The sequence below is a fragment of the Salmo salar genome, chromosome 29 (genome assembly GCF_965601325.2).
Source record: "Salmo salar chromosome 29, fSalSal1, whole genome shotgun sequence".
NCBI classification, from domain to species: Eukaryota; Metazoa; Chordata; class Actinopteri; order Salmoniformes; family Salmonidae; genus Salmo; species Salmo salar.
In genome coordinates this window covers 15,017,508-15,039,789 of record NC_138319.1, presented here as the reverse complement: position 1 = coordinate 15,039,789, position 22,282 = coordinate 15,017,508, and the positions used below count along the sequence as shown (strand labels likewise).

General features: G+C 40.6%; 1 protein-coding gene across 1 annotated transcript in view; it reads left to right on the top strand.

Annotated features, from left to right (window-relative positions):
- Positions 1–11,661, top strand: part of topbp1 (DNA topoisomerase II binding protein 1) — a 36,482-nt gene extending 24,821 nt beyond the window's left edge. Inside the window, exons 25-27 of the mRNA XM_014180907.3 lie at positions 201–419; positions 3,321–3,482; positions 11,374–11,661. Coding sequence (XP_014036382.3) covers positions 201–419; positions 3,321–3,482; positions 11,374–11,520 — 528 coding nt within the window. The 3' untranslated portion in view covers positions 11,521–11,661. The remainder of the gene's footprint in view (positions 1–200; positions 420–3,320; positions 3,483–11,373) is intronic.
- The last annotated feature ends 10,621 nt before the right edge of the window (positions 11,662–22,282 follow it).

The following is a 22,282-nucleotide window of genomic DNA, read 5'->3' as shown; positions in this document are numbered from 1 at the left end:
ACATGCCACCACTTCCTCCACAGACTCGTAGCGCCATCTTTTTGAATTGAATCTTTATTTAACCAGGAAGTCCCAATGAGTTCAGAAGACATCTTTCACATGAGAGACCTATCCAAGAAGGGGCAGCTCAATTAAAAAAAATACATCTTGTTTATGCATTTTGAATTTAATGGAGAGGGTGTACATACTGTGTGTTCCAGGAGGATGCGTACGAGTGGGGCAGTAGCTCCATCCTGGATGCCCTACCCTCCATCAGCTCCCATCAGAAGAGGCTGGCATTGGCTGCCATGCGCTGGAGGAGGAACCTGCAGGACCAGAACAACCTGGAGGGAGCGTTCAGCGGTTGGACAGTCATGCTAAACATCGACCAGACCAGAGAGTCAGGGTTCAGACGACTACTGCAGTCTGGTGGAGCAAAGGTACCAACAAAGCTCTTAACCTCTTGGGGCTAGGTGGGACGCTAGCGTGCCACCCGTGGTGCACTCCATCAACAGCAGGTGCATTTCAAGAGCGGCAAATTTGAATCCAAATAAATGTCAAAATTCAAATTTTTCAAAAATACAACTATGTTACACCATTTGAAAGATAAACATCTCCTTAATCTAACCACGTTTTACGATTTCAAAAAGGTTTTACGGCGAAAGCATAAATTTAGAGTATGTTAGGACAGTACATTTACAAGAGTTGTGTGTAATGTTTTGTCAAGTCAAAGACAGGGTCACCAAAACCATAAAACCAGCTAAAATGATGCACTAACCTTTTACAATCTCCATCAGATGACACTCCTAGGACATTATGTTAGACAATGCATGCATTTTTAGTTCTATCAAGTTGATATTTATATCCAAAAACAGCGTTTTACTATGGCATTGATGTTGAGGAAATCGTTTCCCTCCAATAACCGGCAGTCAAGTCAGCGTCACAAATTAAATAATTAAAATTAGAAAACATTGGTAAAATATTATATTGTCATTTAAAGAATTATAGATTTACATCTTTTGAACGCAATCAACTTGCCAGATTTAAAAATAACCTTACTGGGAAATCACACTTTGCAATAATCTGAGCACTGCGCCCAGAAAAATACGCGTTGCGATACAGACTAGACGTCATGTTGGGGAGATCTAAAATCGAAAATACTATGTAAATAATCCATTACCTTTGATTCTCTTCATCAGATGTCACTTCCAGGTATCACAGGTCCATAACGAATGTAGTTTTGTTCAAAAAAGCTCATCATTTATGTCCAAAAATCTCCGTCTCGTTAGCACATGATGTAAGCCAGCCGGACTTCTCGTCATGAACGAGGGGAAAAAATATATTTCCGTTCGTTCAAACATGTCAAACGTTGTATAGCATAAATCATTAGGGCCTTTTTTAACCAGAACATGAATAATATTCAAGGTGGACGAATGCATACTCTTTTATAACGTATTGGAACGAGGGTACCCAACATCAACTCGCGCGCAAGGTGTCTAATGGGCCATCATCGTTCCATGGCTCTTGTTCGGTCAGATCTCCCTCCAGAAGACTCAAAACACTTTGTAAAGGCTGGTGACATCTAGTGGAAGCAATAGGAAGTGCCAAAATATTCCTAAACCCCTGTGTTTTTCAATGGGATAGGTTTAAAGTCAATACAACACATCAGGTATCCACTTCCTGTCAGAAAATGTCTCAGGGTTTTGCCTGCCAAATGAGTTCTGTTATACTCACAGACACCATTCAAACAGTTTTGGAAACTTTAGAGTGTTTTCTATCCATATATAATAAGTATATGCATATTGTAGTTACTGGGTAGGATTAGTAACCAGATTAAATCGGGTACATTTTTTTTATCCAGACGTGCAAATGCTGCCCCCTAGACCCAACAGGTTAAAGGACAACTCCACTTTTCAAACTCATTGTCATTATTTCCAGCAAAATACCAGTGTCAACATATGTGAAAACGGCACATTTCTACGTAAAAAAAAAAAAAAAAGAAATATAAAGTTCTACCCGATGACAGCAAAAAAAACATTTGATCAACTTTGATTTTCAAACGCTATGAGATTCACGGTGACGTCGGAGCAAGAAAATACCCTCCCTTGGGCTAGAAAACTCACTGCAGGTTTTGAAAATCACAAATCTTTTGCATTTAATCCTGTGAAGTCACAGAGAAGCATTTCTTAGGACCTCATTTTTATAACCACAGATCATAGAGATGCACTGTTTTCACATATGTTGACACTGTTTTGTTGCTGGAGAAAAATCATGTACTACTGGAAAAATAATATGCTGCTGACAATATTAGGATAGGATGAATCAGAAAAGGAGCTTGGCTACATTTTATTCAGTTGCACCCCATTTAATAAGAGGAAACGCAAAACTGGCACCTGTCGTCATTCCTTGCACATATGCTGACCAACATGACGCTTGCTGCCTATATTTAAAGGATGTAGTCCAGATCGGCTAGGCCTGGGAAACTTTATGGATGGACATAGAGAATTAGTAGCTCATACACGCAAACCCACCCACCTAAAAGGACCGACCAATCAAAGCCGCCTGCAACCCATCTCAGACACTTAAGCAAATCACATTTTTCAAAGAAACGTATAAAAAACCTTGCCTTAGCTTCAAATCCCTTCTGTAGGATATCAAAAACTAGTCTGCATTATAGGATAATGCTAAATTAATGTAGCCTATCATATAAATTGACGAGGAAAGTTTTGAGGAGATATAAGCTGGAGACTGATCTTCAGTATTCATACCCCTTATTCCACATTTTGTTACATCCTGAATTCAAAATGGATAAAAGTTTTTCTTTTTTCTCAGCCATCTACATGCAATATCCCATAATGACCAAGTAAAAAAAATTTTTGACATTTTTGCAAATTTTATTGAAAATGAAATGCGAATGTCTAATTTACCTAAGTATTCACACCCATGAGTCAATGCATGTTAGAATCACCTTTGGTAGTAATTACAGCTGTAAGTGTTTCTGGGTTAGTCTCTAAGAGCTTTGGCAGTGTTCCAGATAACAATATAGATTTTTGCATGCAAAAAGACTCAAATCAAACTGAATTGCGCAATTGACGTGAACGGTGTCATAAGCAAGATGTGCTCATATAAAAAAATATAAAAATACAGACTTGGTGAAAGGGCCTTTACTCTATCATACTGCACCTCAGTCTTCACTTACTGTTTCTTAGTATGGAGAAATCTTATGATAGAGAAGTTTGTATCTGACTGCCCATCTCCTCCATACTTTGTAGATATTGACAACGTGTACACTTCTGGATGTTATTCCATCCATTCTCTCTTTTCCCACACCCTCTCTCCAGGTTCTCCCCAGTCCCTCTCCATCTCTGTACAAGGGAACCACGCACCTGTTTGCAGAATTCAGTCGGTTGAAGCCGGGAGACTTCCGGGTGGATGTGCCAGAGGCCATGTCCCAGGGAGTCAAATGTCTGAAGCCAGAGTTCATCGCAGATTACCTCATTCAGGTTGGTGGGACTGTAACTAAAGCACACAACTGCCTCATAAAGGGACATTATGCTGAAGGGAATATGTCTGACTGCTTTAAAGGCAGTTTATAGTGCCTTCAGAAAGTATTCCCACCCCTTGACTTTTTCCACATTTTGTTACCTCTTGAATTTAAAATGGGTTCAATTGAGATTTTTTTGTCACGGACTTACACACAATACCCCATAATGTCAAAGTGGAATTATATTTTTATAAATGTATTAAAAACAAAAAGCTGAAATGTCTTGCGATAAGTATTCAACCCCTTTGTAATGGCAAGCCTAAATCATTTCAGTAATAAAAATGTGCTTAACTTCTATGGGCTAGGTGGGACGCCAGCGTCCCACCTGCGGGACACAGCCAGTGAAATATCAGGGCGGCAAATTCAAAAACAACAGTCATAATTCAACTTTCTCAAACATACGACTATTTTACACCATTTCAAAGATACACGTCTCCTTGATGTAACCACATTGTCTGATTTCAAAAAGGCTTTACAGCGAAAGCAAAACATTAGATTATGTTAGGAGAGTACATAGACACAAATAATCACACAGCCATTTTCCAAGCAAGGACATGTGTCAATAAAACCCCAAACACAGCGAAATGAAGCACTAACCTTTGACGATCTTCATCAGATGACACTCCTAGGACATTGTTACACAATACATATATGTTTTGTTCGATAAAGTTCATATTTATATCCAAAAACAGCATTTTACATTGGCGCGTGACGTTCAGAAAATATTTTGCCTCCAATACTGCCAGTGAATCAGCACAATTTACAAAAATACTCATCATAAACGTTGATAAAATATTAAACTGTTATTCAAAGAATTATAGATGAACATATCCTTTATGCAATCGCTGTGACAGATTTCAAAAAAGCTTCACGGGGAAAGCACACTTTGCAATAATCTGAGTACTGCGCTCAGAAAAATACACCAGGCAATACAGATACCCGCCATTTTGGAGTCATCTAAAATCATAAATAGCATTACAGATATTCACTTACCTTTGATCTTCATCAGAAGGCACTTCCAGGAATCCCAGGTCCACAATAAATGTTGTTTTGTTAGATAAAGTCCATAATTTATGTCCAAATAACTCATTGTTGTTTGCACGTTCAGTAAGCTACTCCAAATGTAGGAAGCGCGCCGAAAGTTTCACGACAAAAGTTACATTTACGTTCGTTGAAACATGTAAAACATCAATCTTTAGGGCCTTTTTAATGTAAAACTTCAGTAATATTCCAACCGGACGATTCCAATGTTTTGAAAAACGTTATGGAACACAGCTACCTCCTCACGTGAACGCGCGTAATTGTGGCCTGTCGTTCTCTCGGTCATCAGACTCCAGGAGGTCTTGTTCGCTCTCTGTTGACTGCAAAAGCCTGAAACACGTTCTAAAGACTGTTGACATCTAGTGGAAGCCTTAGGAAGTGCATATTGAACCCTAAGTCACTGTATACTGAATAGGCCCAGTCTTGAAAAACTACAATCCACTTCGTGGTTGGATTTTTTTCTCAGGTTTTTGCCTGCCACATGAGTTCTGTTATACTCAGACACAATTCAAACAGTTTTAGAAACTTCAGTGTTTTCTATCCAAATCTACTAATAATATGCATATTCTAGTTTCTGAGCCAGAGTAATAACCTGTTTAAATTGGGTACGTTTTTCATCCGGCTGTGAAAATACTGCCCCCTAGCCCAGACAGGTTAACAACTACCATGCGTTGCGTGGACTCTGTGCAATTTTTTAATCACTACCTCATCTCTCTACCCCACACATACAGTGCATTCGGTTAAGTATTTAGACCCCTCGACTTTCTCCACATTTTGTTACAGCCGTATTCTAAAATGGATGACTTTTTTTTCCCCCTCATCAATCTACACACAATATGACAAAGCGAAAACTGAAATATCACATTTACTCAGTACTTTGTTGAAGCACCTTCAGCAGCGATTACAGCCTCGAGTCTTCTTGGGTATGATGCTACAAGCTTGGCACACCTGTATTTGGGGAGTTTCTCCCATCCTTCTCTCCAGATCCTAAGCTCTCAGGTTGGATGGGGAGCGTCGCTGCACAGCTATTTTCAGGTCTCTCCAGAGATGTTAGATTGGTTTCAAGTCCAAGCTCTGGCTGGGCTACTCAAGGACATTCAGAGACTTGTCCCGAAGCCACTCCTGCGTTGTCTTAGCTGTGTGCTTAGGGTCATTTTCCTGTTGAAAGTTGAAACTTCGCCCCAGTCTCAGGTCCTGAGCGCACTGGAGCAGGTTCTCATCAAGGATCTCTCTGTACTTTTCTCCATTCATCTTTCCCTTGATCCTGACTAGTCTCCCAGTCCCTTCCACTGAAAACCATCCCCACTGTGTGATGCTGCCACCATGTTTCACCGTAAGGATGGTGCCATGTTTCCACTAGACATGACGCTTGGCATTCAGGCCAAAGAGTTCAATCTTGGTTTCAACAGACCAGAGAATCTTGTTTGCCATGGTCTGAGTCCTTTTGGCAAACTCCAAGCGGGCTGTCATATGCCTTTTACTGAGGAGTGCCTTCCGTCTGGCCACTCTGTCATAACGACCTGATTGGTGGATGCTGCAGAAATGGTTGTCCTTCTGGAAGGTTCTCCACAGAGGAACTCTGGAGTTCTGTCAGTGACCGTCGGGTTCTTGGTCACCTACACCTCCTACATTTGGAATTTAGGCTCTAACGCAACAACATGTGGAATAAGTCAAGGGCTATGAATACTTTCTGAAGGCAAACTGTATATGGGTCATCCTCACGAAACTGACATTTACCAATTTATCATTTTTCACAATTTCCTCATGTTTCACTGAAATTAGCATCTGTACTTATCTATTTCATAATCATTATGTTTTTGGATCAGATATTATGCATTCTACCACAATTTTCACAATTCTCTAATGCAAGTAGAAGTCCAAGAAAGTTAATAGCAAATCAATTTCTAAGATGTTTTTTTATTTTTTTACATTATTCCCCTAATGAAAAGGCCTGAGCTAAACATGACGCTGAAAATATTAAATTGAGTCATGCGAAGGCCAAGTGGGGTAAGGGGGGTGTTTGATGATAACCTCATTCTGAAGGAATTGAAGCAAAACATTTAATTTTTTTTATTATTTTTATTTTTTTATTATTATTATTATTATTATATATATTTTTATTATTATTATTAAAAAAAAAATCTGTAAAGCTTCTTTTTTTTTACCTCTATCGAATTGTTAGTTACTGTCTTGTCCCATCGCTACAACTCCCGTACGGACTCAGGAGAGGCGACGGTCGAGAGCCATGCGTCCTCCGAAACACGACCCCGCCAAGCCGCACTGCTTCTTGACACAATGCTCGCTTAACCCAGAGGCCAGCCACACCAATGTGTTGGAGGAAACACTGTACACCTGGCGACCATGTCAGTATGCATTGCGCCCACCCCACCACAGGAGTCGCTAGAGCACAATAGGACAAGGACAACTCGGCCGGCCAAACCCTCCCCTAACCCGGACGACGCTGGGCCAATTGTGCGCTGCCTCATGGGTGTCCCAGTCGCGGCCGGCTGCGACACAGCCTGGGATAGAACCAGGATCTGTAGTGCATTGCCTTAGACCACTGCGCCACTCGGGAGGCCCCTAGCGAATACATTTACTTGTGCTCATCAAAGGACTACTCCTCTTGATCAGTGGTTCTCAACTGGTTTTGCCTCGGTACCCAAATTGAACCAGGTTGTCTGTTGCGACCCAATATTCACATCACAAAAATACAATTTGGTAAACTATGCTATGTTAAATGTTGCAACATTCCCACGTCTTTCATTGTCAATAATAAAATGTTGCCCATATTCTTGATGAATGTTAGTAAACTCACTGGTTTGAGACTACAAAATCAACCAAAATGGCGATGCTAATAGCTCTATATTAAAAATACATATTTTTTGTAAGTTCATTTATTTCTAAACAATTTCTACCTGGTTTGAGTTCAGACTGGAGTATTATATTTTTTCATTTTCATTTACTCAGACACGAGACCCATTCCAAACCTCCCTGGTCACGACCTACCAGCTGCTCTAGATAGAACTTTATTTTAAAACCAATTGGAGCTTTACAGGAACAAATGAGACATGCCCACAGTATTCTATACATAATAAATATAGTTGAATGTAAACTTCAACTAGTAAACAATTTTGTTTTATGATTTATGGAAAAACTACAGCAACATTTTGTTTTATTCAAATAAGTTAGGTTTTAATAAAGTAAAATTGTATTAACTGACCCGAGAATTTAATCTGGAAGCATTTTAGTAATGCGAATTTGGGGTGAAAATGTACAAAAATCTGGCGACAATTTTAAATGTATTTAAAATAAGACACTTTGCTAAAACTAGACTTCTTAGGCCTGATAGTTGATTTTTGCAGATTCATCATGGTTCTGTAACCAATTTGCTAAATACATGTTTAAAATTGGTTTCATGGTTATCACCCATACAAGTTGTTGGGAAAGTATAAAGCACGTGTTAAACTCATTCCACGGAGGGCCGAGTGTCTGCACGTTTTCGCTCCTCCCTTGTACTTGATTGATTGAAATAAGGTCACTAATTAGTAATGAACTCTCACTCACCTGGATGTCTGTCTTCATTGAAAAGGAAAAATTAAAAACCTGCCTGCACTAGTCCTCCATGGAATGAGTTTGTCACCCCCGATCTAAAGTGAAACCAGTTGGTTAATATTTGATCCATACAGTGAGGGGAAAAAATATTTGATCCCCTGCTGATTTTGTACATTTGCCCACTGACAAAAATGATCAGTCTAAAATTTTAATGGTAGGTTTATTTGAACAGTGAGAGACAGAATAACAACAAAAAAATCCAGAAAAACGCATGTCAAAAATGTTATAAATTGATTTGCATTTTAATGAGGGAAATAAGTATTTGACCCCTCTCAATCAGAAAGATTTCTGGCTACCAGGTGTCTTTTATACAGGTAACGAGCTGAGATTAGTGCTCCTAATCTGTTTTATCTGTTTAAAAGACACCTGTCCACAGAAGCAATCAATCAATCAGATTCCAAACTCTCCACCATGGCCAAGACCAAAGAGCTCTCCAAGGATGTCAGGGACAAGATTGTAGACCTACACAAGGCTGGAATGGGCTACAAGACCATCGCCAAGCAGCTTGGTGAGAAGGTGACAACAGTTGGTGCTATTATTCGCAAATGGAAGAAACACAAAATAACTGTCAATCTCCCTCGGCCTGGGGCTCCATGCAAGATCTCACCTCGTGGAGTTGCAATGATCATGAGAACGGTGAGGAATCAGCCCAGAATTACATGGGAGGATCTTGTCAATGATCTCAAGGCAGCTGGGACCATAGTCACCAAGAAAAGAATTGGTAACACACTACGCCGTGAAGGACTGAAATCCTGCAGCGCTGGCATTGTCCCCCCTGCTCAAGAAAGCACATATACATGCCCGTCTGAAGTTTGCCAATGAACATCTGAATGATTCAGAGGACAGCTGGTGAAAGTGTTGTGGTTAGATGAGACCAAAATGGAGCTCTTTGGCATCAACTCAACTCGCCGTGTTTGGAAGAGGAGGAATACTGCCTATGACCCCAAGAACACCATCCCCACCGTCAAACATGGAGGTGGAAACATTATGTTTTGGGGGTGTTTTTATGCTAAGGGGACAGGACAACTTCACCGCATCAAAGGGACGATGGATGGGGCCATGTACCGTCAAATCTTGGTTGAGAACCACCTCCCCTCAGCCAGGGCATTGAAAATAGGTCGTGGATGGGTATTCCAGCATGACAATGACCCAAAACACACGGCCAAGGCAACAAAGGAGTGGCTCAAGAAGAAGCACATTAAGGTCCTGGAGTGGCCTAGCCAGTCTCCAGACCTTAATCCCATAGAAAATCTGTGGAGGGAGCTGAAGGTTCGAGTTGCCAGCCGCGAAACCTTAATGACTTGGAGAAGATCTACCAGGAAGAGTGGGACAAAATCCCTCCTGAGATGTGTGCAAACCTGATGGCCAACTACAAGAAACGTCTGACCTCTGATTGCCAACAAGGGTTTTGCCACCAAGTACTAAGTCATGTTTTGCAGAGGGGTCAAATACTTATTTCCCTCATTAAAATGCAAATCATTTTATAACATTTGTGACGTGTTTTTCTGGATATTTTTGTTCTGTCTCTCACTGTTCAAATAAACCTACCATTAAAATTATAGACTGATCATTTCTTTGTCAGTGGGCAAACATACAAAATCAGCAGGGGATCAAATATTTTTTTCCCTCACTGTAAAATGGTAAGGTGCCTTCATTTAACCATACTATGTGATCAACCTTCTCCATAATACCCACCCTGGCCAGTTAAAGGTTCTCCATGTAACATTTCCACCTGCAACTAGTGACCAAATACCAATTACATACCAGTAGTAGCAAAGAAATAGAAATTCACCAGAGTAAAACATACATTTTTAGAAAGGCACGTGACCTCCAACTGCTCCTAAATGCAATTAAAACTAAATGCATGCTCTTCAACCCATCGCTGCCCGCACCTGCCCGCCTGTCTAGCATCACTACTCTGGACGGTTCTGACTTAGAATATGTGGGCAACTACAAATACCTAGGTGTCTGGTTAGACTGTAAACTCTCCTTCCAGACTCACATTAAGCATCTCCAATCCAAAATGAAATCTAGAATCGGCTTCCTATTTCGCAACAAAGCATCCTTCACTCATGCTGCCAAACATACCCTCGTAAAACTGACTATCCTACTGATCCTTGACCTCGGCGATGTCATTTACAAAATAGCCTCCAACACTCTACTCAGCAAATTGGATGCAGTCTATCACAGTGCCATCTGTTTTGTCACCAAAGCCCCATATACTACCCACCACTGCGACCTGTATGCTCTCGTTGGCTGGCCCTCGCTTTATATTCGTTGCCAAACCCACTGGCTCCAGGTCATCTATAAGTCTTTGCTCGGTAAAGCCCCGCCTTATCTGAGCTCACGGGTCACCATAGCAGCACCCACCCATAGCACATGCTCCAGCAGGTATATTTCACTGGTCACCCCCAAAGCCAACTCCTCCTTTTGGCCACCTTTCCTTCCAGTTCTCTGCTGCCAATGACTGGAATGAATTGCAAAAATCATCTGAAGCTGGAGACTCGTATCTCCCTCACTAACTTTAAGCATCAACTGTCAGAGCAGCTTACAGCTCATTGCACCTGTGCATAGCCCATCTGTAAATAGCCCACCCAACTACCTAATCCCCATGTTATTTTTTTTTCTTCTCCTTTGCACGCCAGTATCACTACTTGTACATCTTCTGCACATCTATCACTCCAGTGTTTAATTGCTAAATTGTATTTATTTTTCCACTAGGGCCTATTTATTGCCTTACCTCCCTAATCTTACTTCATTTGCACACACTGGATATAGACTTTTCTATTGTGTTATTGATTGTATGTATGTTTATTCCATGTAACTCTGTGTAGTTGTTTGTGTCGCACTGCTTTGCTTTATCTTGGCCAGGTTGCAGTTGTAAATGAGAACTTGTTCTCAACTGGTTACATGGTTAAATAAAGGTGAATTTTTTTTATTTTTTAACAGTGCAAATTAGCTTATTTTTTTCCCCCCCCATGACTAGCCGGTCCGGCTGTTGTGTGTACTAGTTCTTCACATCCTTGCAACTGTTTTTTGGATTATGATAAAGTAAGAAGCGGTACCAAGCCATTTTAGGTGTTTCTAAGCAGTGTTCTTGTAAAACCATGAAGGAATCAAAAATATTATATGTTGCTCCACTAAGAAAATCAAGACTGATACTAAAACGTTCATAAGTCTATTCTCTTTTTGTCCAGGACCCGTCTGCACCAATAGAGATGTACTATCTTCCTGAAGCGGCCCAGTGTCTGCCAGCGGGCGCAGACGTCAGCCGCACCACCCCGTCCCACAAGCGCAAAGTATCAGGAGATTCCTCCAAGCTCAAGAAGACCCGCCTCAAGTGAAAACATCGGCATTTAGAGCTGTGCTGTCATCAAGTAAATTCCATCATTTTAGAAACGCCCTTGCAAGCCGTAATGATAGTATGTCTGTAAATAAGATTTTTTTTTTTATTAGTTGTATGAAAATAAAATGAATGTGACAAATGTTTGTCGTTGTGATTGATTGGCGCTTTCAGCAAGAGTCAGACAATGTTCTCAAGCGCTCAACACTGAGAGATGCACTGTCAATGTATGTCCAATAGAGGGCACTCTACAATCGGTTTGAATCCCAAGCATCATAGCTGGAATGAGTTCATTGTAGTTCATTGTTCTCAGCATCATATGCTGAACCATTGAGCTTTTTTTTTTGCACCTCTTAAGTGTACTGATACCAAAGCAGGGACAAAATGTTTTAACCTCTCCTTTTTTCATTGACAACGTGAGTCCTCTGAGATCAATTCTACCTGCTATGAAGTGATAATGGCATTTGTTCAGGGTGTCACACCAGTCTCTCTGACCCATGCTGTCACACATCCATTGCCATTACTGGCACCAACCTTGTTACTCATGGCAACCACTTACCACCACACTGCTGTCATTGCCTCGCTAAGCTATAATTGTTATTTTTGACATGATGGAACATTGATCTCGCTTACCAGGTTCCACAAATATATGCGTAAGTACAAACGCAGAACAAGCTGGCAAAGGCTAACCAAAGCAGAGGTTTACTTGCTGCAGGGGCGGAAATCCCGGGGGGGACACGACCCCCCCCCATCCTGGGAAAAATATGATTTGTCCCCCCCAATATATCACTGAAACATAACTATGTAATTTAAATAATATTAATAATACGCAATGAAAGCAATTGTGCTGATTATAGACACTTAATAGCGCGTTTTTAAGTTTCAAAAGATTGCGACCCGCCCACCCTTTGCCTCACAATGGTTTGATCCACTGTCAGTTCCTTAGCTTGCTAGGTAACAGAGAGGTCGTATCTACTGTCTGAAAGGCACTCAATGCACGTAACTGACGTGAGGTTAATCCAGTCAATCGCGCACACACACTAGCTGAATATGCAGAGCTAGCGCACAAATATTAACTATTAAGCTAGCTAGTACCTATTCCATTTATGTGGCATCGTATGTTGTGTAAATGGTGAACTCATACAGCTGTCAACTCTTGTCATTTTAATCCGTTTCACATTTGCTAGCTACCTTTTAGATCGAAGCCCAAATAGAATGATTGACAATGATAGAAGCCCATCTCCTACTGTAAATAACCTACACACTGTGTGTGTAGCCAGCCAGGTAGAAAAACAGCAGAAAATTAAAATGTTCATAAGAAAGAAATGAAATTCTAATGGAAATGTTTCACAATGATGTCATTAGGCAGAGCAGGCAACAGATGGCACACAGACAGCAGAGTTGGGGACAGATATGCAGGGACAGACTGGCAGAGACGGGGAGTCTCAGGTAAGTTTGTTGAGTCTTTGTTTGGCAACATTATGAAAGGTTCTCAATTTTTTTGACTTGTAAAATAGGAACATAATTGGAAAATGCCATGGATACCCCCACTCTCAACTTAAACTGGTGACTGAACTAAGATTTGTTAAAGGCAATGGTATTGCTGTTGTGATTAGTTGTGTAGTTTTGGGTACCGGTAGTTAGGAGTACGGCAAACACCTTATTTCTTTGGTTCCTCAATATACATTTACCATATTACAATGTAGACTATGTGTTACAGCACTACTTTTGGTGTCCCCCTCAGGAATTGCTCTTGAGAAAATTTCATGTAATTGTCCCCTCCAAAGTTGATATCAGATTTTCACCCCTGACTTACTGTGCTGAAGAACAAAGAAAAAACAATGGAAAAATTTGAAATCCCCAGAGCCCACTAGATGTGTTCCAAGCAATTGTGCTGACCTTGCAACAGCTGTGTGGCGCTCCGATACTGTAAACACCAGATTTTGTTTTGCTACCTCTTACCCTGTTATGTGCCAATGCCATGCCAGGCTAGGCTGGTGAGGGGCAGGGTTTCTACTACACGGCTATGTGGAGGGGTAAGTGGTTTAACCTCAATGGCTAAGCTGTTGGTTGAATGCTGCAGGATTAGGAGAGAAGATGGGGGGAGTGCTCCCCGCAGAGCAATAGGGTGACAGGCTTTCTGAACCAAACTGGATGTGTAGCCTACATTTCCACTGATATGGTTCTAAACATGCTACAATATTGTCTTGTTGGTTACAAAAGAGTGGTCCTCTCGCAAGCGCAATACTCCCTAACCCATTTAATCGACTTAGTGTTTAACAATTGTGCTTCCATGTTGGCCAGCTATAGGACATTCACAATGGGAAGCCCAATTATATTCCTCTGTCCCAGGTCTGTTTGTGGAGGCACAGATAAGGGTTCTCTCCCCCTCCACAATCTCACTGGCCATGGCTGTTGCCCAAATGGCACCCTATTCCCTATATAGTCCCCCATATAGGGAATAGGGTGTCATTTGGGCTGCATTTCATAAGACGAATGCTGCAGGGGCTGAGGAACCTAATGAGAAAGTCAGACCACTTGGACAGCGCACAGCATGATTCCCACAATGCCATGTTTCCTTGGTGATGATGAGAGGGACATGGGAGCCTGTGGCAGTGTTGTGTGTTGTCCATCTCTGAACCCAATGAACATTGCAATAACAGAAACCTCCATTCATAGTGAACTGATTTAGTAAATATTGGTGGTATAAGCGAGAGTGAGAGCCCATGCCATGGCCCATAATTAAAAACCTTCCAAAGTGGTGTCTCGGCATCAAGGACGATGTAGTTAAATCGAGTCAATTTTAATGTTTTCTGTCAACACTTGTATTTATTTAATGGGGTAATCTTTGTATTCTGTTAGAGGGTGTTATCTTGTATTTTTGTATTTTTTTAAATTAAATATCCAAAACATACAATATACTTGCAGAGAAACCGCTCAACAACTACACCATACCAGTCATCCAACAGACTCTCATTCAGAGCGACACACAGAAGCATCCAGGGCCAATGCTCCTGCCCAAGGGCACGTTGACAGATCTCCCACCAGGCCAAAAAACATGAACCCGAACCCTCCAAGATCCCCCCACAGTTCCCCAATAGCTGTCCCTCAACCATTCGAGACCCCTCTCACATTCCCCCCCCCCCCCCCCCCCGAGAAGAAACATGTAAATAAAAATACAATTAATTCCGTTCCCCACCCCCAAGAACCCCCCCAATGCACCAACAACCAAGAGAATGATCTAAAGAGAAAAAAGAAAAAGACAGAAGAGAACAGCAAACAATGCAACAAAAAAAAAATGACAAAGGACATCAAGGACAACTAAAATCATAACAGCAATGCCAACTGTATATGTTATTGTGCATGTCTGGCACTATTACATGTATGTGTGTGGTCTTGTATGCGTTTATTTGAATAAGAGTGTGTGTATATGCATGTGTACAAACACCTGCACGGCGTCAGCCTCAGGCAAACCGGCATTAGCTGTAAAAACACTGCTTTTAGAGAGAGGTTTAGTGCTTTTATATTTAATGATCTCAACCCACCCAATTCATATTCATTATATAGACAGGCACGCTTTATTTAGTCTGATTTAGCGTCCCAGATAACACTAAATATTTTTTGCTCATATGATTTGAAAAACATATGTCGTGTCTTTGGGCACCATTAAACTGAAAACATGTTTATCAAATAACTCCCTGTAATTATTATTACGCGATTAAACTGATTAATCGTTTAACTGTAATTAACTAGGAGATCGGGGCACCAAGGAAAATATTCAGATTACAAAGTTATAATTTTCCTAATATAACTTTCCTATATTATAACATTATATATTATTATATTATAGTATCTGACCGATTATCTTCTGGTTTAAATGGTGTATTCTTTACCTCGCTCCAGTCTCATTCCAAACGTCGTAAATTGTTGTTATCTGCACGAACCCAGTCTTCACTAAGTCATCCATACATCAATTGTCTTAAAATCATTTATTTACTAAACTAAGTAATTCACAGAAAGCATACAAACAGTTATCGTTACAAAGAAATGGTAGAGTAATGTGCCCTAGTGGGCTAAACCGGCATGGCGGCTTGTTAAACAAAGGGTGATACAGGGCAGCTGAGGAGGCACAACAGAGTTGATAAATATTAACAATTGATATGCTAATCCTTTGCACATGAACGCTCACTCATTCGGAAACAATTGCAATCAATATATATATTTATGCTCAGTGTGTCGTCGGGATCCTTGTTGGAGAGTTTTTGTCCTGTTGGAGAGTTTTTGTCCGCATTCTCTCTCTCTCGGTTAGAATGGATCTTTCAAAGCGACATTCGTTCATGTCGTTATAGAATGGAAGTTTTGTCGGTCTTCGCGTTCAATGATACCGAATTTCTAGCTGCAGACTAATTAATATCAAAGACTTGTTATCATTCTGTCGGTATCGATAGTCTAAAAGTTTAACCACGTGGCATGGTTAAACTTCAGTAGAGGGATGCATGGTCAAACCTATTGGCCAACTCGTAATGGAGCGGAGGCCTGGTCTGAAGAAAGAAATTCTGGGTGGGGGTTTTATACTGAACATAGAAAAGCTGTCACATGACACCTTGTTCTGTCTGTGTCCCTGGGGGTGTGCCGATGACTGAGTTAAGCTTTGTACAGAAATACAATTCTCTCACATTAACATCAGTACATAGCATCTCAAAATATTCCAAATAGCTTTAATCTTATTAAATCATTTTATACAACCATTAGATGTAAGTCTCATCGCTGAGGCTAGTATATAAACCTTAGTGTGGTAATATGGCCATATTGTCTCTAATGAGCCTCACAAAATTGTACCAAGCAGACCAGTTCGTAGCTGGATTCTTCACCGATCTTTTATACCTTCTCCAGAACATAAATGTCGTTCGGTTCTCCAATTCTGTGAGGTGGAAGAATCCTTTGTTCTCTCCATGAAAACACTCTGTCTCTTTATACTGTGGCCTGTAAGGCAGGACGTTCCCCTTTGGAATTTTACGACCCCTCTCACAGGGCCTGGGTAGTGGGAGGTAGGTAGGGGGATGGTGCATAGAAAACCCAGAGGGCAACGTCATGACACCTATCATCAGGAGTAGGCAGCGCCATAAGTAAGTGAGTAAACTGATATGACTAAGGAGTTAATCAGGGCAATTTTTCCAGAAATAGACAGGTATTTACCTCTCCATGGTTGCAGGATCTTGTGTATTTTTACATATTTTCTATTAAAATTCATTGTGGAGAGCTTATTTATATATTTTGCGATATGAATACCAAGTATGTCTACTTCCCCATCAGCCCTTTTTATCGGTAAACTGCAGGGTAATGTAAAAGTTGTGTTTTTTAAAGATCCAATACGTAATATTGTACACTTATCATAATTAGGTTTTAGTCCAGAGAGTACAGAAAAGTTATCTAGATCTTCAATGAGATTGCAGGGATCTAGCTTGCGGACTTAATGTAAAACTTGAGTCATCGGTATACATGGACACCTTTGTTTTTAAGCCTTGGATTTCTAATCCTTTAATGCTGTTATTGGATCTGATTTTAATAGCAAGCATTTCGATGGCCATAACCAATAGATATGGTGACAGCAGACACCCTTGTTTAACTCCTCTTGACAATTCAAAACTCTCTGAGAAGTAGCCATATTTACTAATTTACACCTGGGGTTGCTATACATTCTATACATTCATTCATACATTCATGTACATACTACCTCAATTGGGCCGACCAACCAGTGCTCCCGCACATTGGCTAACCGGGCTATCTGCATTGTGTCCCGCAACCCACTACCCGCCTACTCCTCTTTTACCCTACTGCTACTCTCTGTTCATCATATATGCATAGTCACTTTAACCATATCTACATGTACATACTACCTCAATCAGCCTGACTAACCGGTGTCTGTATGTAGCCTCGCTACTTTTATAGCCTCGCTACTGTATATAGCCTGTCTTTTTACTGTTGTTTTATTTCTTTACTTACCTATTGTTCACCTTGCACTATTGGTTAGAGCCTGTAAGTAAGCATTTCACTGTAAGGTCTAAACCTGTTATATTTGGCGCACGTGACAAATAAACTTTGATTTGATTTTACCCATTTTATAAGAGAATCACTGAAATTGAAAAAATCCAGGCATTTATAAATAAAATCCAGTCTTACTTTATCAAATGTCTTTTCAAAATCCGCTATAAATACCAGGCCTGGGTTCTTAGAGGTTTCTTGATGTTCTATTATTTCGAGTAGTTCTATATTATCTCCAATGTATCGTCCATGTAAAAAAACCTGTCTGATCAGGATGAACAATACCTGGTAAGACCCTTTTAATTCTGAGTGCTATGCATTTCGCTAGCACTTTTGCATCACAACATTGAAGTGTAAGGGGCCGCCAGTGTTTTAGATAGACTGGGTCTTTATACACTGCTCAAAAAAATAAAGGGAACACTTAAACAACACAATGTAACTCCAAGTCAATCACACTTCTGTGAAATCAAACTGTCCACTTAGGAAGCAACACTGATTGACAATACATTTCACATGCTGTTGTGCAAATGGAATAGACAACAGGTGGAAATTATAGGCAATTAGCAAGACACCCCCAATAAAGGAGTGGTTCTGCAGGTGGGGACCACAAACCACTTCTCAGTGTCTATGCTTCCTGGCTGATGTTTTGGTCACTTTTGAATGCTGGCGGTGCTTTCACTCTAGTGGTAGCATAAGACAGAGTCTACAACCCACACAAGTGGCTCAGGTAGTGCAGCTCATCCAGGATGGCACATCAATGCGAGCTGTAGCAAGAAGGTTTGCTGTGTCTGTCAGCGTAGTGTCCAGAGCATGGAGGCGCTACCAGGAGACAGGCCAGTACATCAGGAGACGTGGAGGAGGCCATAGGAGGGCAACAACCCAGCAGCTGGACCGCTACCTCCGCCTTTGTGCAAGGAGGAGCCGGAGAAGCACTGCCAGAGCCCTGCAAAATGACCTCCAGCAGGCCACAAATGTGCATGTGTCTGCTCAAACGGTCAGAAACAGACTCCATGAGGGTGGTATGAGGGCCCGACGTCCACAGGTGGGGGTTGTGCTTACAGCCCAACACCGTGCAGGACGTTTGGCATTTGCCAGAGAACACCAAGATTGGCAAATTCGCCACTGGTGCCCTGTGCTCTTCACAGATGAAAGCAGGTTCACACTGAGCACGTGACAGACGTGATAGAGTCTGGAGACGCCGTGGAGAACATTCTGCTGCCTGCAACATCCTCCAGCATGACCGGTTTGGCGGTGGGTCAGTCATGGTGTGGGGTGGTATTTCTTTGGGGGGCCGCACAGCCCTCCATGTGCTCGCCAGAGGTAGCCTGACTGCCATTAGGTACCGAGATGAGATCCTCAGACCCCTTGTGTGACCATATGCTGGTGCGGTTGGCCCTGGGTTCCTCCTTATGCAAGACAATGCTAGACCTCATGTGGCTGGAGTGTGTCAGCAGTTCCTGCAAGAGGAAGGCATTGATGCTATGGACTGACGTTCCCCAGACCTGAATCCAATTGAGCACATCTGGGACATCATGTCTCGCTCCATCCACCAACGCCACGTTGCACCACAGACTGTCCAGGAGTTGGCGGGTGCTTTAGTCCAGGTCTGGGAGGAGATCCCTCAGGAGACCATCGGCCACCTCATCAGGAGCATGCCCAGGCGTTGTAGGGAGGTCATACAGGCACGTGGAGGCCACACACACTACTGAGCCTCATTTTGACTTGTTTTAAGGACATTACATCAAAGTTGGATCAGCCTGTAGTGTGGTTTTCCACTTTAATTTTGAGTGTGACTCCAAATCCAGACCTCCATGGGTTGATCATTTGTATTTCCATTGATTATTTTTGTGTGATTTTGTTGTCAGCACATTCAACTATGTAAAGAAAAAAGTATTTAATAAGATTATTTATTTCATTCAGATCTAGGATGTGTTGTTTAAGTGTTCCCTTTATTTTTTTGAGCAGTATATTTGCCATCTGGGTCTTGTTTTAATAATAGAGAAATCAGACCTTCCTGCTGAGTACCTGACAGAATACTATTTATGTAGGAGTAGTTAAAACAATCTAACAATGGAGCTTTTAGTATATCAAAAAAGGCTTGATATACCTCTACCGGTATGCCATCAAGACCTGGGGTTTTTCCAGACTTAAAGGATTTAATAGCCTCAAAAAGTTATTTCTGTAATTTGGCCTTCACACTGATCTTTCTGTACATTTTGTTAATTTTCCATTTTTTATATTGTTTAGAAAGAATTCCTTACTGTAATCTTCATTCAGTGGGAGAGGATGAAACGGAAAAGAGTACATCTGCCAAAAATATTTCAATATTTAGAAAATATTTAGAATTACATAGATGACTCCGTCTTCAGTAAAGAGTTTATGCAAATGATTTTTGTTAGCGTTAACATATTGGAGAATCAGGAAGAATTTTGTGCATTTTTCTCCATATTCCATCCAGTTTGCTTTATTTTTGTAATAGATTACATTAGATTATTCTTGAATAAATTCAAATTATTTTTGTTTTTCCTCTAACTTATTTTGTATCTCTGTAGTATCATTTTTATTGCCATCTACCTGTACTATTAGTTCATGGATTTCCCTTGTTAGTCTTGTCTCTTTAGCCACAAACTGCTTTTTTATTATTGATGAATATTGAATTAATTGAATGACCTCTGAAGGTACATAGAAAGGTATCCCAAACAATAAGGGGATTTGCTGAACCTATATTATACTGGAAAAATTCAGTTATTTCCAATATTCCCATCCATGTGGAAAATCTATAAGAGTTATGTGAATGCCAATGAGATGATCATCCGATCGCATTCTGTCTTCTATTAAAACTTTTTTAACCTTTGATGCAACGAGAAAGAGACAAAGTAGTTAAGATGACTAGCTTGATTAAGTCTCCTCCATGTACAGTTAAAGTCGGAAGTTTACATACACCTTAGCCAAATACATTTAAACTCACGTTTTTCACAATTCCTGACATTTAATCCTAGTAAAAACTCCCTGTTTTAGGTCAGTTAGGATCATCACTTTATTTTAAGAATGTGAAATGTCAGAATAATAGTAGAGAGAATGATTAATTTCAGCTTTTATTTCTTTCATCACATTCCCAGTGGGTCAGAAGTTTATATACACTCAATTAGTATTTGGTAGTATTGCCTTTAAATTGTTTAACTTGGGTCAAATGTTTTGGGTAGCCTTACACAAGCTTCCCACAATACATTGGGTGAATTTTGGCCCATTCCTTCTAACAGAGTTGGTGTAACTGAGTCAGGTTTGAGATGCTGCTTCAATATATCCACATAATTTTCCATCCTCATGATGCCGTCTATTTTGTGAAATGCACCAGTCCCTCCTGCAGCAAAGCACCCCCACAACATGATGGTGCCACCCCCATGCTTCACAGTTGGGATGGTGTTCTTCGGCTTGCAAGCATCCCCCTTTTTCCTCCAAACATAATGATGATCATTATGGCCAAACAGTTCTATTTTTGTTTCATCAAACCAGAGGACATTTCTCCAAAAAGTACCATCTTTGACCCCATGTGCAGTTGCAAACCGTAATCTGTCTTTTTTGTTCTGGGATTGATTTTCACGTTTCCCATGGTGTTTATACTTGTGTACTATTGTTTGTACAGATTAATGTGGTACCTTCAGGCGTTTGGAAATTGCTCCCAAGGATGAAACAGACTTGTGGAGGTCTACAATTTTTTTTCTGAGGTCTTAGCTGATTTCTTTTGATCTTCCCATGATGTCAAGCAAAGAGGCACTGAGTTTAAAGGTAGGCCTTGAAATACATCCACAGGTACACCTCCAATTGACTCAAATTATGTCAATTAGCCTATCAGAAGCTTCTAAAGCCATGACATAATTTTCTGGAATTTTCCAAGATGTTTAAAGGCAAAGTCAACTTGGTGGATGTAAACTTCTGACCCACTGGAATTGTGATACAGTGAATTATAAGTGAAATAATCTGCCTGTAAACAATTGTTGGAAAAATGACTTGTCATGCACAAAGTAGATGTCCTAACCGACTTGCCAAAACTATGGTTTGTTAACAAGAAATTTGTGGAGTGGTTGAAAAACTGACTTCAACCTAAGTGTATGTAAACTTCCGACTTCAACTGTATATCTCACTAGGTCGGCGTTTTTTAGTCTCCAAATATCCACTATTTCTAATGTGTCCATAATATTACATCAGCTGATATCTCAAAGTGCTGTACAGAAACCCAGCCTAAAACCCCAAATAGCAAGCAATGCAGGTGTAGAAGCACGGTGATATTTGTGATTTCCTTAAGGGCACGGTGATGATAGTTTGTAGAGTGATTACCTTTACGGTCCATTGAGGTACTTAACACTGCGTTATAGTCTCCTACCATAATGATATAATCATTTGTTGCCTGTAAGTTCAATAAATTGGTATAAATGTTTTCGAAGAAGTATGGATCATCCTGACTTGGACAATATAGATTAATGCGCCAAATCTCTTTTTCATCCACTTTCATATTCAAAAGGATCCACCTTCCTTGCGAATCATTCCTGACTATTTGCACATTCAAAGCATTTTTTTTTGTTAATTATCATCATCACACCTTTTGAGTTCCTTTGTCCATGACATAAAATTATTTCACCACCCCATTCCTTTTTCCACGCAACTTCATCTAAGGATGTAGAGTGAGTTTCCTGTAAACAGTATATGTTATAGTCCTTTTCTTT